This window comes from Vidua chalybeata, chromosome 5 (assembly GCF_026979565.1).
Source record: "Vidua chalybeata isolate OUT-0048 chromosome 5, bVidCha1 merged haplotype, whole genome shotgun sequence".
Lineage (NCBI taxonomy): Eukaryota > Metazoa > Chordata > Aves > Passeriformes > Viduidae > Vidua > Vidua chalybeata.
The window spans coordinates 37,221,049-37,239,511 of NC_071534.1; the positions used below are offsets into that span (position 1 = coordinate 37,221,049).

At 35.0% G+C, this 18,463-nt stretch overlaps 1 protein-coding gene across 5 annotated transcripts in view; it reads left to right on the plus strand.

The window, feature by feature from the left end:
- ZFC3H1 (zinc finger C3H1-type containing) overlaps nt 1-18,463 on the plus strand; it is a 41,167-nt gene that overhangs the window by 12,961 nt on the left and 9,743 nt on the right. For 4 of the 5 annotated variants that reach the window (XM_053944228.1, XM_053944229.1, XM_053944230.1 and 1 more), the window contains exons 7-27: nt 136-233; nt 1,193-1,396; nt 2,039-2,203; nt 3,224-3,361; nt 3,759-3,877; nt 4,218-4,364; nt 5,265-5,439; nt 5,652-5,783; nt 6,466-7,014; nt 7,098-7,207; nt 8,429-8,560; nt 9,379-9,500; nt 10,040-10,141; nt 10,495-10,611; nt 11,493-11,676; nt 13,409-13,595; nt 13,979-14,170; nt 16,053-16,290; nt 17,443-17,548; nt 17,645-17,843; nt 18,356-18,450. In XM_053944228.1, the coding sequence (XP_053800203.1) occupies nt 136-233; nt 1,193-1,396; nt 2,039-2,203; nt 3,224-3,361; nt 3,759-3,877; nt 4,218-4,364; nt 5,265-5,439; nt 5,652-5,783; nt 6,466-7,014; nt 7,098-7,207; nt 8,429-8,560; nt 9,379-9,500; nt 10,040-10,141; nt 10,495-10,611; nt 11,493-11,676; nt 13,409-13,595; nt 13,979-14,170; nt 16,053-16,290; nt 17,443-17,548; nt 17,645-17,843; nt 18,356-18,450 (3,511 nt within the window). The remainder of the gene's footprint in view (nt 1-135; nt 234-1,192; nt 1,397-2,038; nt 2,204-3,223; nt 3,362-3,758; nt 3,878-4,217; nt 4,365-5,264; nt 5,440-5,651; nt 5,784-6,465; nt 7,015-7,097; nt 7,208-8,428; nt 8,561-9,378; nt 9,501-10,039; nt 10,142-10,494; nt 10,612-11,492; nt 11,677-13,408; nt 13,596-13,978; nt 14,171-16,052; nt 16,291-17,442; nt 17,549-17,644; nt 17,844-18,355; nt 18,451-18,463) is intronic. The other variant, XM_053944231.1, reaches the window with a different exon arrangement.

Consider the following 18,463-nt stretch of genomic DNA (forward strand, 5'->3'; position numbering starts at 1 on the left):
CTTTGAAATTAGTGAATCATAAAAGCATTTGTCTCTTTCTGCTACATTAAATTAGTTGAAGCATAAAGCATGAGTTGTTTAATAAATACCTGTCAGATGTCTTACATTCAGTAAAATTCAGTATTTTAATTACAGCTTCTTCCCCAGTGCAGCCTCCTTTCTTTGAGTGTCCAGTAGGATATTTTCCACCTCCAGTACCACCAATTTCCTTGCCACTACCTCCTCCAATTCCTGTAAGTAACCTTGATAATTCTCATTTTGTGTCTGATTTCTAATGCTAAAGCTAGGATTAAATTTAGATTCTGGTTTTGGTATTATACTCTGTTTAATGATTCTCTTGAACTGTCTGTTAGACTTGTGGTTGCTTTTAAAAAACTCTTTCAGCTGTCTCTTGTCTGATACAGTTGTTGGTTAATGGAGCTTTTCCCTATTAAATTGAAATTCTCTTCATTGTTAGAGCTGTGCTTTTTCATACAGAAAACAAAAATTGTCTGAAGAACATAAGGAAAAAGAATGAATTGGAACTGTTAGCACAAGGCAACTTTGCCCCTTATCTCTAGGCCACATATGTAGGTAGATAAGCTTGATCTCTGACTTGTAACCTAGAGGGGGGAAAAGCCAAGTCATACAGCTCATCAGTCCTTCAAACTTTGTGCCTTTTGACTGTGTTTTCTGTCTTCTCACCTAAGAGTCCACATGCAAGTTCAATTAGTGCGGAGCTTTTTTCATTACCAATTTTTTTCACTGAATGATTGTTACTCTTCTCAGAAAAGCAATAGAAAGGTACCGTTTCCTCTTGTGACAGCTTCTGAACTTTTGACTAAGGGAAGCTATAATTTTGTTAGCTAAGACAGTTTCATAAAACTGTTTAAAGACTGCTGGTCAACTATATTTCTCTGGCTAGACTACCTATGGTTGAGATTCTCACTTAAATTTAGTTTGTATGTCTCCATAGCTTCCACTATCCAAATCTAACTTTATTGCTTCCATTAACCTCTGTGAGAAATACCTTCCTGTTCAATCACAGCCTTTGACAGGGATGTAAATGTAGTTTGAATGTTAATTAAACTGACACAGTTTAGGTTACTTTTAAACTGTGGAATAATGTAGATCTCAACCTCTGCTAAGTAATCATAAAGGGGTAGTGATTTTCACATTTCAAACCTTTGTTTTATTTTTTTTTTTCCCTCAGCCTGTACAGTCTTTGAGCCATCTTTACATGGAGGGTATTCCTTGTGTTTCTCTTGAGCCACCTCCACCTCTTCCCCCTCTTCCCCCTGAAGAGCCTGAACAGCCACCAAAACCTCCATTTGCTGATGAGGAAGAGGAGGAGGAGATGCTCTTAAGAGAAGAATTACTCAAGTCTCTAGCCAACAAGCGTGCTTTCAGAGTTGAGGTACTCTATTGTTTTTTGAATGTAAGCCTCTAGATGGCAATCTTGACCAAAATTTCAATGTGACCTGCTGTAAGTGAGGCTTACAGGGGTATTACGCTGCATTTCTGGAGACTTAAAAATCAACAATAGCCACTCTGGAATTGTAAATTGCACCTTTGCTGCTATTTCTGAAGGAATTAGGAAACTTCAAGGTACTGAAAATGGAGTAAATCAAAGGAACAGGGATTTTCTGCTAGAAAATGTTTATTACTTTTGAACTTCTCAGATAGAAAGTAAGACAAGTAACTTTGTTTCAGCCTCCTAGGAGAAGGAGTTGGAAGAGGTTCACTGGTTTTTGTTGTTGTTTTGAAAGTTTTCTTCGAGTGAGAAGCTAAGCTTGTGGTTTTGAAAAAAATATATTGGTTTTGACCTTACTTAAAGGATCTTTGGCAGTTGACCTGTGAATAACTGGCCTGCTCTTCTGTGCCTTTTTGATATTACTGCAGAATTGCAACATTTGCCTAATACGTTTCAGTAGTCTGCCTAAATCATATTTTCAAGTTCTGAGACATGCATGAAACAGTCTCATTTTATACTCATGCTTTTTAAAATAGCTATGTATGGTGTGTATTTTTAAGATCATATTTTTGTTCCCTTTTTTAGGAAACATCAAGTAACAGTGGTCCACCTTCCCCTCCTGTTCCAGAGAACTTGCAGCCTGTGCCAAGAAGCAATCTGTCTGCTGTCAGTATTAATACTGTGTCTCAGCCACGGGTGCAAAGTACAAAGTTTGTTAGAGTACCGAGGCTTCCACGAGCAGTGATCACAGTAAGGAAATACTGGTGCTTCCTACTAATAAGACTATGAGTTGAAACTGAGCTCAGTTTAAGTGAAGAGCAGACCTAGACTTAGGTTTTTCTAGTGATACAGCACAGAAGAGTGAAGTTTCAGTTAAGCATTTGAATTATTAGTCACCGTGACAATCCACATGCTCTTCTCTGTTTTTTTAATGGGGTTAATGCTTTAAAAGACACAGCTTTGACAAGGTTCTGTTCTGAGGTAAAGGGTAACATATAGCTATAGTTGTCCAGATCTACAGTGGGAGATCAGAAGAGCAGTCCTGGAAATGTGATACAAGTTCCTTTTTTTTCTAAGCTGTAACTCCAGAGCATTTGAGTTTAATCTAGGTTGTCTGCTTGTTTCTGCGTTTTTCTTTATGCTGGAATTGGCAGTCACCTGATCTTCAATGAGCTTTTTAAATTTGTGTTGGCGAAAGGTGATTAATTATAATTTCATCTATTCATTATATTCTGTTGGTGTTCTACCAGTCAAACTGCCTGAGCAGCTCACTGTAAGATCAGCTAAGTACAACTGTGGGACAAGAGACATTGCAACTGTGTAGCAGAAAGATGAGGGAGTTTTGGCATGTCTGCCACACCAATTCTAATGCAGGTTTGATTGGCTGTTACCTCTCAGTTACTTAAAAAAAAATTCCTTGCAAATGACAGATGATAATTTTAATTGCAATTAAATTAATTAATCAAGTATAGCAGTTAGATGTTTGAGATTTGTATGCTATGACCATGGACCAATAAATGTGCTGCAGATACTTGGGATTAGGTTCCAAACGTTGGAGTACCTTTCATGTTACATTATCAAGACTATGTGTAATATTACTGTCTTGTGGAGATGTACAAATGCTTATTTTTTTCTTACAATGTGGGATTGGTGCGTATGGTAACAAAAGGAGTTAACCTTCTTTTTCTCTTCTTGTAAGTATGTCCTCTGTTACACCTATGTCTCTAACTTTGTCTTCTTACTGTAAAACTTTTTACATTCTTATCCCAGCTTCCAAAACACAAGTCTGTTGTGGTTACGTTAAATGACTCAGATGACAGTGAGTCTGATGGAGAGCCCTCTAACTCAACTAGCAGTGTGTTTGGAGGACTAGAATCTATGATAAAAGAAGCAAGGAGAAATGTTGAGGTAAATGCTGTCAAAATTTTAATAATTTTAATGATTTTTCTTTATATATGGAATTTAAATGTTAGAATTCAGTCAAGAAATACTGAATTGCATCAGAAGCAGGTAAGAGTGAGTATGTTAGTCCTGTCTGGAGAATTATATTGTAACTTGGATTGCATAAGGTAATAAATTATTTTTGTTGAAGAAGGCATCCTGAAGATAGAACTTGGAATATATTTTGGTTTGATTTTTTTAAATTAAAATTTAGTGTGTCGTTAGGCAAAAACATAGTGGCTTAAAAGATCTTACTGTCCTTGAACAGCTTTAAGTTAGTGCTGAAATTCCTCTTATAAATACTACTTGATAGCTGTATTTTAAACTAGGGTGACTGGTACTGACTTGAGTCTAATTGTAACAGGCATCAAAAATCAAAGCCCCTCCAAAATCAGAAAAAGAGAATGATCCAATGAGAACTCCAGAGGCTCTGCCAGAAGATAAGAAAATAGAATACAGACTTCTAAAAGAAGAGATTGCCAGGTAACCTTAGTTTAATTATTAACCTAAAATGTGTTTTATTTGTAGCCCTTTACTAACTAGTCTACTTTTGTAACCTGAAGGAAGCTCTGAGTTTAAAAACCTTGCTATCAACTTCAGGTTTTTCCCCCCCCATGCAGTTTTTTGGTAAGATGGCATAGAGGTCTAAAGAAAATCCTGAGATTTGAACTGACTTAGAGTAACTGATTGTGGAAAGTACTTTTTCTTTTAACTTGGAAATCTTGTCCTGCTGCTCTTTTCAAAGATTTAAAAACTCTTGCGAGTACACATGAAAATAAATGTTGAAGCTACTGAACAGCTTTGTTTTTAACATTTGTTTCAGTCGTGAGAAACAGCGCTTAATTAAGTCTGATCCAGTGAAGAACAATTTGTCCCCTGCAAATTCTGATGGTGAAGTTGATGGAATTGGGAGAATAGCAGTAGTGACCAAACAAGTCACAGAAGCAGAAGCAAAGCTGAAGAAAAACAGGTATGTATTTCACTGTCCTAATGCCTATGTTTTGTTTAACAGGATGAAGAGTAAATATTTTCAAATGTGTAGCATTTAAAGAGCAACAAACTATTTTTTCTGTTGTCTTGAACTATTCAGCCTTTAATTCTATTGCTGTGCAAAAGGAATTGTGTTGCAGTGCCAGTGTAGTGTTTGATAACTTTTAAGTATGACTTGTCATACTAAGTGTTTTCAGCTGTATTTACAGTGACGAGTATATGACTTGTGCCACCTAATATGGCTTCTCTCTTGTGGCATGCCTCTTCCATGTTTCTAACCCTAATTTCAAATTACGAAGTAATTGGAAGTAGAAGTGCTTTGCATCCTCTTCTCAGCTTCTTTTGCCACTTGATTATTTCTGTATGGTCTTGGAACAAACTGGGTTGTGGTCAGTCATCAACTGAAGAACAGTCTTCCGTCCTCTCTTTATCCACACCCATCTACCTAAGTGTTTATCTTCCTTTGATGCATAGCTTTTTGTAATTTGTCTACTCTGTTGTTGTGCCATAATATTATGGCTTGTAATCTGGTAGTGTGTGTACGTGCCCTAAGATGGAACTAGGCTGTTACTTAACAGAAAGCAAGCAAGAATGTGTGTGTTTTGGTTGTCATATTAAAAGTAGTCTTAAGGATAGAGCATTTGCTTGCCTTCCCCTGTCCTTCTGCAGTATACTTACATGCTGAACTTGGGATGCTGAAACGTGCTGTATATACTGACAGTATTTATGGATGTTAAGACTATCTGGAGAGGCTTAATTTGTAGTCTTTTTGTAAGTGAGGAGAGCTGTGTTCTTAAATAACTGGGGTTTTGGAGGAGCAGTGGTTGCTCTAAGCAATTTACCTTTGGAACAAATTGTGTACATTCCTTTTCTATTTCAGAATGCTGTTGATAAAGGATGAGTCTGTCTTGAAAAATTTATTGCAACAGCAGGCCAAGAAGAGAGAGAATGTTCGAATTGCTGAAAATAAAATTAACAAACTGGCTGAACAGCTACAAGCAACAGAGAAGATCTTGAATGCTAACAAAGCATTTCTCAAGAGGCTTCAGGAACATGTAATTGGCACTCTGAAATGTTTGTTTCCTAGAGCTGGAAATCTTGAAGTGAGATGCCTGGTTTTTGGAGGCAGTAGGCTTTTCTTTGAGTTACTTACTAATTCCCATCTAGTTATATCTCATTTATTCCATGTAATTATATTTTATTTTCTGGTCATATCTGTAAATTTGCATCCTGCTGTAATATTTAGTTTTTATTTTTATTTTTTCAGATACATAAAGTTCAACAACGTGTTACAGTAAAAAAAGCTCTGGCATTAAAATATGGAGAAGAACTTGCCCGAGCAAAAGCAGTAGCAAGTAAGGAAATTGGGAAACGAAAGCTAGAGCAGGATCATCTTGGTGTAAGTCAGCATGCTTTTAAACTAAACTACTTGGAAAAGAGTATCAATTTTAATTAATAAAGTTCAAGTGGAATTTCAGGAGGACATTTCAGAAACAATGTAGGGAATATTCCTATTGGTTTTGTTCATTTCTGAGAATTCAAAAAAAAGGCATTAATGATTTGAGGAAGAAAACTCTTCAAAACCTACATTTCTGTGCTAGGGGAATGGCATTCATAGAGAAGTAATAAGAGGAGCTGTATTGCTGTGAAGAAAGAAAATACTTTCTGTAGACATCAATGATTTTGTTAAACTATCAAGCTAAGTTGCTGCAGAGTGGATCTGATACTGTTTGAAAAACAAAATATACAAAAAAAAGGCTAAAATATTTTTCTAAATTTTAGTCCTCCTACTCCCAACATCATTCCATGTACTTGTTTTATAGCTCAACTTTTAATTTGGGACAGAACTTCTGTTGAAGCCCTCCCTGTACATGATGTGGGGTAATTTTTATTGCAAAACCTGCAAACCTGCCACTTGAATTGTGGCAAACTTCTCTTGTTTTTCTGCTGTTTGTTGAAATCTTTGGGCAAGAGTTTAAATACATTTTTATAAACTCTGAATTAAATATTTTGCCTATGTTTTTTCTTGCTGTTGATAGATCAGTAGAGGAGAAAATTGAAATAGATTTCTTTCTTTTTAGCCAAGCAAAATGTTGAAATTGGATACCTCCCCTGCGTCAAGTCCAAAAAAGCCTTCAGCAGAATTGATCGCACTAGAGAAAAAACGACTGCAGCAACTAGAGTATGAATATGCTCTAAAGATTCAGAAGTTGAAGGAGGCCCGCGCACTTCAAACCAAGGAGCAATCAAATACTACACCTCATGTAGAAGAGGAATCTGAATTTGCATTACCTCAGCCATCACTTCATGATCTTACACAGGACAAATTGACTTTGGACAGTGAAGAAAATTACTTTGATGATGAAGTTTTGTCCAATTCAAACAGAGAACGAAGGAGATCTTTCAGAGAATCTAATTCTTTTACTAAGCCAAATCTTAAACACATGGACACTCCAAAACAAGAAACTATAAACAAACTTTCTAAAAAGGCCTCCGAGGAGCCTGAGCTGTTCCTTGGGTTGAATATTGATGAACTGAAAAAACTTTTTGCTAAAGCTGACAGCTTGAAAGAACTGCTAATGAAAAGTACTGCCTTTATTGTGCCTAAGGAAGATCTCTTGTGTGGTCAGGTAAATGTTTTACAATTAAATGTGAAGCTTGTTGTTACTTGGTGGTATCACAACTGCTATATATCTGTTTATCTGTTTCCTAGGAAATTTCAGTGGACGTGGATTTTTTTGCATCACAAAGTAAACAAGCTGAAGTGAAACCATTTCCGTTTGGACCGTATCATAGTCCTCTTCTACTATTTAAATCCTACAGGTATGAAGACTGTAGCAGCTCTTTGACTTAAGCTTATGTGTTCTTGTTCATATGTTCTTCAGTGCTCTTCCTTGATACACAGGCATGTACAGAAAGACAAGTCCTAGTGAGAAACTTGACTATCCCTAAACAATATTGCCTGGTTTAGGGAATCTAATGATTTTATTCAGTATTTTTTTCTGCTATACATATGTCCCTTGGTTTTGTGCAATATGCTGCTTTCACATTGTATTGCACATTGTTTAATACAACTAAACTAAAAAAGTGGTTAAGTGGATTTTTATATCTAGTATAAAGCAATGTAGATCCAAGAAGCGTATTTCAGTTATGCAGTCTTTGAACTTGGCTAGGATTTACATAATCAGAGTCAAAATTGGCTCAATCATCTATTTTTGGATTCCTCCTCAGTGGAAAGAGGCATAATCACAGTGATTCATCTTGACTTGACAATAATATCTGCAAGTGTAATCAGTTTGGCACATCTATCTTTTGACTAAAGAGAGCTTTGTTCCTACACATCAAATTTTAGACAACAAAAGTTTAATTTAACATGGAGAAGTTGTATCCTACCATGTGCTTCAGGTTTTTTATTGCTATGGACTTAAGTAGTAGAAGGTGGAGGATGCTGTCTTTTACAGGAGTATTCACTTTAACTTGTAGGTTATTATGTCAATTTCTGAAGGAGCTAGAAATCCCAAAATTGATGTAGTCAAACTTCAGCTAAAGATTTAAAACAAGTGTTAGTCTGCTAGACTAAGACTGGTTTTGTTTATGCATTCTAAGGCTGATAGGTTTATTTTTTTCCTACTGTTTCTTCAAGTTAGTCTTTTACAGTTCTCTTTACACTTCTATTCGATGTTGGTCTTAATGCTGATTAGAGCATGAGATTTTCTATAAACTACTGAAATGCACTTTCAGTAGTTTGCTTTCCATACTGGGTTTTTACTACACTCCTGTTTTCATATTAATGAAGTTCTGCACCTAAAGGAGATAAGAATGCTAGAGGAAAACTTAATTTGGTTGAGACGTATTCCATTGTTCCCTTCCTCTCGCTCTTGTTTTTACCTTGTTCTTAGCCTGTAGGTTAATGATACATTTGGTTAGTAGCAGGGTTTTGGAAATAATGAGATTTAATACTGAGAGTGATTTTTAATTACTTTTTTAGAAAACTGATGTCTTGGCTTGTGTACTTTATGATAATAATTTGCTGTTTCATTTTAGGTTTAGTCCTTATTTTCGTACCAAGGAAAAGCTGTACCTCAGTTCAATAACTTACAGCAATATGATTGAGCCAAAACAGTGTTTCTGCCGCTTTGATTTAACAGGCACGTGTAATGATGATGACTGTCAGTGGTAAGTTCTTAATTTTCGTGGCTTAAACTAGCCTTTCCTCTAGATATCAGCGTCTGAAATAAGTACAGTTTTATTTTCTTTGAAAGATCTGAATATGTGATCCTATGCACAAGTTCTAGACAAGGTTATTTTTAATACTCTATTACAGATACGTAGTTGGAAGAAAAACTCCTTTCAACTAAGCCATGAAGAAAGAGGAGGCTCTTTAGATGTAAATTTAGAAAAATATTATGGAATATTTCATGTTTTTCTAGTAATTCAAATCGATTTGGCTATATTCAACTTCAGCATAACTTCAACTCGTAGAACCTCACATAGTGGTTGATACTGTTAAGCACACTTGATATGAGAAGTGTATACCAAATAAATGATTAAATGAAAAACCAGTAATATTGTAGTGTAGTTTCCTGGAAAAGTACTAGCTAGGATTTTTCTTTAAAGGCTGGTGTTAAATTGTATTAAAAATAATTTGTTTACCAATCTTGTGCAGTATATTTAAAAGTGGGTATTAATTGGTTAAGAATGAACTCAATATGGTAAAATAGGAGTGAACTTTATTCTGGATCAGCTTTTAGCTGCTGTCATCAGACCATTGACTCTTTAAGATACAAAGTAATATCCAATTCCTATAATTACGTTATTTGAACTGGAAATTTCGAAGTACTGTGCTACAGGCTTAAGTTTAGAAAAAGCCCAGATACATTTAACCAACTTTCAAAGCAGACAATACTTCTTTTATGCCTCACCCAAGTGTGTACTAAAACTTTCTTAATATTTTGTTATGATAAATGTATTAATTGCTTATTTATTTGTTTTAGGCAGCACATGAAAGATTGCACTCTTAGCCGTAAGCAGCTCTTTCAGGATATTCTGTCTTACAATTTAGAACTGATTGGCTGTTCAGAAAAAAGCACTGATGAGGAAATCAGCACTGCCACAGGTTATTTGGTCTTTTGTCTCTAAAAATTAATTTCTGAAGGGAATGTGTTTCATTAAAAGCTCTAGGTGCATGGACTTTGATGTGAAGCAGTATATAAGATACAGCTATATGAAGTTTTTTTCGTTGTCCATTTCAATCCTTTGTAGTGGGTTTTTACCTTGGTGTCTTACAGAAAGAAAAAAATCACTAGTCTGAGGAACATTTAATTAAAAAAAACCAAACTATTGCTGGAATTCAGGGTGTTGGGGAGCAGTGAGTATGGAGTCTTTACCTCTCTCCTTACTCAGTTCTTTCTGTAACTACTGGACTGACCTGTTTCAGTGAAGCTGGAATTTTATAACAATGACTTTTGCCATATAGGCAAGTTGCCAAACAGAACTTGCTTATTTTTAATTTCTTTGTGCTAGTGTGTTAAATTACCATGCCTCTTAAAGCAGTCATATTTCAGAAATTTATCATAGATTGTGTTAAATTGCTGTTAAGTTACTTAACTGTTTTAATCTATATGCTTACCTAAGGTGCACATATTCTTGTTTCAGAAAAATATGTTGAAAAACTTTTTGGTATAAACCGAGATCGTATGTCAGTGGATCAGATGGCTGTTCTTCTGGCCAGCAATGTCAATGAGAGTAAAAGTCACAGTAAGTAGCTTGGTAGATTAAATACAATATATATAAATGTGTAAAAACTATATAAGTACCTTGATGATTTTGTAAACCAAGAATATGTTTTAATATAATTTATCTCAGTATTATAAATTCTGATTATGGTAAAATAAAGTCAACAGAGTTTAAGGCAATAATACAATAGTTTTGGAGTTCCATTTGTAGAATTTATTTATGCACTGAAGCACAATAAATTTTAAATAAGTAGTATTGAAATTTATACACTTCTGTTGAACTCACAGAATCTTTTTATCTAAAATCCTTATTAGGAAAAATATTTTACTCTTGAATACAGAAAAGTGAAAGAATTTTTACTACTTTGTTTATAGCACCTCCACATACAACTTGGAAAGAGAAAAGGAAATGGAGACCAAAGTACTGGAGAAAACCTCTGTTAGATAGTAGCAGCAGTGAAGAGGAACAGTTTGTTGGACCTATTAAATATGGTAATCTGGATGTGTGGCACCCTTTAAATGAGTATTAGAGGAAAAAACCCACCCACGTCTAACACTTGAATTTTAAAGTGCTTTTTGAGAAAACCAGTGCTTTTACTAGTTTTCTTGACTTAAGATTTCCTGTATGCAGACTTTATTTTGCAGAAGTTTTTGGGTAAAAGTTGACCTGCATTTCTAATTCTATTAGATTTTTCCTTTAATGTGACTGGAAATTAGGGTGGAATTTATAATTACCTGTTCTTAAAAGAAGCATAAGGAACTGTTTCCCTAGAATGTTTCAGCCTTTCCCATATACCATTAGAATTAGAAAAAAAAAAAAAATTTCCTTCAACAGCCGTGTTTTCTCCTTCCTCCTCCCCCTGAACTTTAAATAGTAAAATATCAGTGGTCAGTTAACTTAAATTTGTACAGAATTTGTATTTGGTGTGCGGTCAGGAGTTAAAAAAAAAGCTGTGGTTGAACAGCATTTGAGACTTGGAAGCTGCTAGAGAATCAGTAGCATTTCACATGTGACTCTTGCAGGTAGGAGATTTAGGATTTGTTAGCAAATCTCTAAAAAGGCTTTTTTGAGACTCAGAATTGAGATAAACTTTTCTTTGTCAAATGTATCTAGTTCCTAATGCTGCCTGATGAAATGCCTTTGTTGGTGTCTGTTGATCAAGACAGCCTTTACTGCTAATTCCTGCATTCCTTCACATTTGAAATATAACCAGTTCTCTAGAGACAATACAGTTTGAAGGGTGCTGAGACAATGCTATTTAGTTGCGATCAATGGGTATACTTCAAGTATATAAATGACACCTGTTGTGAGAAGTACAGGTCAGTACTGTTTTAAAATTTTCTTTTTAAAAAAAATTGTATATTACTTACAGCCCATCCCACAGAACATAATAAAAGAGTTCCAGTGCTTGATACTGTGGTGACTCCAGATGATGTCCGGTATTTTACAAGTGAGACCGATGACATTTCCAACTTGGAAGCAAGTGTCCAAGAAAACCCCTGTGATGTACAGCTTTGGATTAAACTTGCATATAAATACTTGAATCAAAATGAAAGGTATGTCTGCTACATTTGAGACCTTGCTACATTTGCCCTTCCTGCTATGATCAAGTTTCCTATTGATGATAAAGAACTTTGTTCAACAATGCCACAAATAATTCATTACTTTAAGCAGGCTAAAAAATAGATTATTTTTCCTGCTGTATTTAGTACAGTATATGAGTAATAAATTACGTTGATGGTTTATCTTTGGGTAGATTCTTTTTCAGAATGGAAGTTGATGGAAAGTAGTGTGGGAGAAGTAATTGTTAATGTTTGAAAAGTGTTCTGTGTAAGATTACAGTGGAATGTTGTACTTCCAGCAGTAAAAGTGGGCCAATGAACTGAAATCATTCTCCTCTACAGAGTGAATGGCTGGAATAATGTTTGAAATTACTTTCATTAGCCATCTTTCTTATAAGTACAGTTCTGATAGTTGGTTTTATCCCTGTAGAAATCATCCAGTTGAGCACTTAGTTCCTTATTTTGTGATTTTTTTTTTTCTTTTAACTTTGGTTTCCTGAGTTTCTCTAGCATCTCTTCCTTAAAATTATGTTGCAGGGTACCATGGTTCTATTGGCAGTCAGATCATTTGAATAGGAATTCTGTCATGGTTTCATCCATTATGATGATTGACTTCAATTTTAATAGTGAGGTACAGTTGAGCAATTGTAGCAGGAAGCAAGGGGAATGGAGAGGAGCAGCTCTACTTTAAAAGCCTTTTTTTAAATGGTGGATAGTGGAAAATATAGGAAGAAATCAGTTTAACTGTATCGGTAGGTGCCTAAACAATAGAAGGGGTAGAACTGGAAAGGCCAGTAATTGAAGTATTACCAGCATGAGAAGAGCATGCCTTCTAAATATAAGTATACTTGGGAAACAATCAAGAAAAGAAGAGAGAAAACCTAGTGGAAGATATGCATCCTTTTCTTAAAACAGCCACCTCTTCCATTCCTACTTCCTCAGTACTCTGAAGAAATTTGACTGTTCTAGTAAGTGAAAGTAGTGGGATTGGGAAAGCTTCAGACTTAAGCATGGTTAACTGTGTTAGGTTTTTTTTGAGACTAGTGTATTTCTTCTCATAAATGTCCATGCAAAACAATTTCTAAAGATGTTTTTAGAATAAGTTGAACCTCAGAAGCATTCTATGGTTTTATGGAAGATGTATTTATGAATTAAAGCTCGGCTCTGTGGTTTGCAGTATAGGCAATTATTTCAGCTAATCTTATATTACTTGGTGGGTATCAACTCATGACTTTTTCTTTCAAAAAATAAAATTTCAATTTTTTAAATGTTTTAGAGTCAGAACCTGTATGATATGCTGAAATAAAGGCTTGTATTTAATGACTGTAGAAAATAAATATTTAAGAAAAGTATAACTACTACACCTCTAAAATATCTACTTAAATTCTTAAGCCTGTGTGATGTAAATGCTTTTATATCCTTGCAGCTTGAGAACTTTGCTTACAGATCAGTCTTACCAGTTTTCATTTAATTTGGACTCCTTTATTTGAATTTGCAAGCTTCATAAAATGCTTATTTCTGTGCACTATGATAATTGTACCTTAACCTCTGAAACTTAACTTGCTGAAGCTTTGAAAGCTTGATAGTAAAGGAAAACGCGTAAGAAAATATACTGTGTGTGACTTCCATTCTAATTAAAAACATCTATTTTGATATTTGATACTGTGGAGTTCATAATACCAACACAGTTGATGTAAGTCCTTTTTTCAATATTTAATTTTTACAGCTCGTCATCTGAGTGTTTAGATTCTACTTTAAATGTTTTGGCTCGAGCCTTGGAGAACAACAAAGAAAATCCTGAAATTTGGTGTCATTACCTCAGACTTTTCTCAAAAAGAGGAACCAAGGAGGAGATACAGGAAATGTGTGAAACAGCAGTGGAATATGCTCCCTCTTATCAAATTTGGTGGACAGTAAGTATAAATTACATGTTCCTGTAAGTGCATGTTTTCTACTCTATGAAGTCAGCATGTGTGACAGGGAAAGTGTCAAATGAAAAGCACTGTAGGTTTTTGAAAACTCAAAAGTTGAAAATGAAACTATTCAAATTCTTGCAGGTTATTTGTAGAAATCATCAGTTTTCCTCTGGTAGTAAAAGTTATTTAGAATCAATGTGTTGCAAAACTTGGGTGTTCTTGTACATATTGAAAGTGGTATCTTTTGAGGTTTAATATGAAAATTTGGTGTGATAAGATAGCAAGAGGCATTATTTGAAGTTTGTGATCTGTGTGATTTTTAAGCTTTAACCTAGAAGCTTGTATTGTGATTGTTGCTACTATTATTTATTTCTCTCTAGTTTTTGAATTTGGAGAATTCCTTTGATGGAAAAGACTACGTATGTGGGAGGATTCTGCAGTTCCTAATGGAAGTGACAGGAGGAGGAGAAAACCCAAATCTTGTGTCCTTTCAGTTGCTAGAGACTCTCCTTTACAGGGTTCATTTAAGCCTGTTTACGGGAAGACATCAGAATGCTCTTGTTCTGCTGCAGGTAACTTCCAAATTACTACCCCAGGAGTGTTTTCATAGCTTAACCTTTTTAATGTGTGTGACTGTGGTAGTTTGAACTTCAGTGGAACTGTACCTTCCTTTAGGAGAATTTCTTCAACAAGTAGAGCCTTCTGCTTTGAGCTATGATGCCATTGTAAAAGCTGGATATATCTTTGGGGGTTTTGTTGCCTGCTTTTTTTGTTGGTGTAGCTAATAGCCTAGACTACTAGGTCTCAAAATAATTCCCAGGGAGATATTTTTTTGGTTTCTTGTAAACCGTAAATCAGGTTTTTGCAGTGAAAGGTCGGAAAGTATTGCCTCAGGTATTCAAAATTGCTGCAGAAAGTATCAAACCAGTAGTTTTTGGGAAAGAACATAGTAGTTATCTAACAGTATTGCTCTACTCTCAAATCTGGAGACTGTTAAATTAGATTTTATTGTTCCTATCAACTCTGAAGTCATTGAATTATCTCAGGCCAGAACTATGTCTGTAGAAGTAATTTAGGTGACTGTTAACTCTTGTGTAGATAAGTGTGGCTGCAAGTGGACATCACCCTCTCCCAAAGTGGGAGCTCTGTCCTTTCAGTTGCAGGTTGTTTCATTCCTGCCAGCAGGTGCCACCTGTTGCTTGCTGCAGCCTGTCAGAGTTTGAGAACCTCAGGCTTTTGTCTGGCTCCAGTTGGAATGAGAAAGTACAATGCTGTGCTGGCTTTCCCCAAATGTACTGGGAAATATAACTCAGAATGAATAAAAAGAAGAGAGCTCTGGAGAAAAAACTGTGTGTCAAATCAACATGGAAATCCAGGGAGAGTGGTTGGTTACCCTTACCTTTCTGCAAAGCACAATCACAAAGTCAAGCTTTTTTTTTTCCAAATTAATCTGAAATGTGTAGTTCAAAAGAATGGCTTGGCAAGAGATTATTTAATTGTATTGCAGAGAAAATAATTTCCAAGTAACTGCTACTTCAGAGTAAATAGCAGTGTGTATTGGAAAACTTGAAAGCAATTTTTTTTCAAGTGTTTTGTGGACTTATTTTTCAAGTATTAAGTGAAATGCTTTTGAAACACCAGTTTTCACCAACTTCAGGACATGTGTTCTGCTGAATTTTGCATAAATTTGCAAGTATATTCATTCTCTTGAAAAAGACATTCTTTGATTGTACTGTTTGTCCAGAAAAATGTTGGCACATCACTAGTCATGAGGTTCTTTGGTGTTTTAGAAAGAATTTGTGTTTAGACTTTATTTAATTGCATTATTTTATTTTATTATTTTATTTGGGAGCTGCTAGTTTAACTGGACTAGTCTATCTTTGCATATGACTAGTAGAAAAATTTGAAGTAGTATCCTTGTTCTCAGTAAGGTTTCCAAAACATTTTTTAAAACATGTCTAGAGATGGTGACCCTTTTGGTAGACTTGAATAGGTGTAACTTAGTAATTTTATAACTAGAATTTAATAAAAACCCCAAGCCAAACAAACAACCCCAAATGCACAAAACCTAGTAGGATGTAGCAAGTTGAATCCAGGTTATAGATGAGTTGTATCTAGAGCTACTATATTACTTCTATGGAACTGGAAGTAATAGGAGAATAAAGCAGGAAAATGGAATGAACACAGGTTGAGAGATGCATGTTTTCAAAGTGTCTCTTCACTTTTTGCAATAACAATCTTCTGCAGTTTTTCTGAACCTTTTACTAGAAACTGCATAATTTGAATAGCCATGCGGTCACATAAGCTGAATATGATTCTGATTGACATAAAGAATTAGTTCTTATCTTCTCGCTGGAAAAGAGAATATTAAAACCTACTCTTCTGTTTTCTTTTCCCATTCTTAAATCTTAAAGACTTTGTGGCTGAAATACATATTTCTTTCAACCTTTACAGAATGCTTTAAAATCAGCAAATGAAAAGATAATAGCAGAACACCTTACTGCAAGCGACCGTTGCTTGGCTTGGCTGGCTTACATACATCTAATTGAATTTGGTGTTCTCCCGGTCAAGTTCTATGATCCAGCTAATGTCAGTCCTTCAAGGATTGTGCACAAAGAGCCATTTTTAATACCATGGCAGACAGTTCAAGATGTGAAGACAGATCCTGATACACTTTTAGCTATGTTTGAAGGTAAGATTAAGGTGGTAAACATTTAATACATTCTTTGTATGTTGAAATTCAAGAAGTATTATTCAACTTCGGAATTTCAAGTCAGTGCTGATGACTGTGTTAAGCCATTGAATTAATCCAGTGAATATTGCATTTTGACTTGAACAGAATAGTGAGGAAAATGCATGTTCTTGGGTGCTTAACCAACACTGAGTTTTTAACCTGTGGTTTCAATCCATGGCTTTATCTTGGTAGAATATAATAGTTCAGAGAAAATGACCAGTCAGTGATTGTATGACATTGCTTGTTTTCTTGGGCTTATGCAAGCATAAAGCCAAGCTTCAGCTGTCATTCTTTCTTACCCTTTTTCCCCTCAGTAGGATATATTTATTGGGAAGCTACTTTCCTGGACTATTAGTGTATTTCCTTAAAAGAGGCAGAACAATGCATGTGTTTATCTTTCACAGTTTAAGTAAATTGAATAAATCTTTTAAAATGAAAAATGAAGGTAGTAGAAGAAATTGAGTTTCTAGCTTATGGTGGTGCTGCCAGACCTAGACTTCACAGTAGCAGACAAATACTGTTATATAGTATTTATAAATGTCAGTATTTAGTGGTTAGCTAGCAGCAATATTGAGTTGCCACTGAGAAAATATCTATGCTGCTGGTGGTAATGCAGTGTTGAAATATTCAAGGATTAATGGAGTAGCCTAGCTGTGTGATTGAAGGCAGTCTAGCTATGGCAATGGGGCATTCATTGTTGGATGACTTTTTATTATGCTGAGGAGAAGAAAAATAACCTGCATTAGCTTTTGCCTCAATAGCTTTCAGCAGCTATGCTGAAAATCCTGGAATGTGATTTTAAATCTAGGGATATACTTCTGCCTGTAACATTGCTTTAATGTTTCATTGATAGGACGTTTCTTATTTTTAAAATGAGCAAGAAATGAAACTTGAAAGCTTTGTCTTTGTATTGTGCTGATAAGTAATGAGAGTTTTTCCAAAGATGATCATCTATTTCTAATAATTTGCAAAAACAGCACTCTCAGAAATACCTTTTCATGCTTACATGTTTCCCTTATGTTCAAGGAGACATTTTATTATGTTAAGGCTTCACATAACTTTGACACTGTTTGATGTGTAAAGGCTTTGTTTTTTACTTTTGTTTTGAAGATGCAGTCAAAACATGTACTGATGAAAGCCTTGAGGCTGACAAAAGAATAGCTACCTGCTTTCCTCTCTATAGGAACATGATAGCTTTGCTGAAACTTCTTGAAAGGTAAGTTATTTTGAGACATTCTTAACTGGAGTACTCAACTTTTTTTTTTTTTTTTTTTTTTTTTTTGGTTAAACTTAACCTTTACTTTTTTTTAAGGTGGGAGTCTGCTGCAGAACTTTGTAGGTCTTTATTGGAGCTCTGTCCTAACAACTGTCAGCTCTTGGAGAGTTTGGCGACCTTGTATTTGCAGATGAAGCAGAGTGAAAATGCCCACAAGGTGTGGATTGGAGCTTTTGAGAAGAATCCTCAGAATGCAGAAATTTTTTATCGATTGTGTAAATTTCTTGTTTCACAGGTAATACTCTACTTCAAAACTTACTTGCTGGTCTGCTAGCTCTGCAAAGTTTAGAACTAGTGTGTTGTTTAAAAATCTTAACAAATTGATTCAACTTAAGGATATTTTTGCAATGTCTAGTACACCTTCCTATAAATAGGAGAAGTATAATTGGCAAGACAAATGACATGATCAAAGATAATCTTAGCAATTACACAAAATCATAGATTTATAATTTGTGTTGTTCTAATTCAGTGTTAGTGATATCCTTAAGCAAGAATAACAGAAATTAAAAGTACATCCTGTAATATTTTTTCATCTTCTTTCTAATGCTGACTGCCCCATTTAAACTTCATTTGTGAGAAAATGAAGACAGTGGAGCATTGCAGAGATAGATGCACCACTTGTTATTTATTTTGCTTACATTAGTCTTACCACATTCAGGTTGATGTTTGCTTATATTAGTCTTACCATATTTAGGTTGATGTTTGATTTTTTTTTTCATTTAAAAAAAAACCAAAACAACAAAACAGGAAAGGTCAAGCAGTATTCTTCCACTGTTGCAAAATTTCGTGGCAGCTTTCTTTGAGAATACATGCCAAGAGCATGGTCCCATGGATCTCTTAAGGTATGTTGAGAAT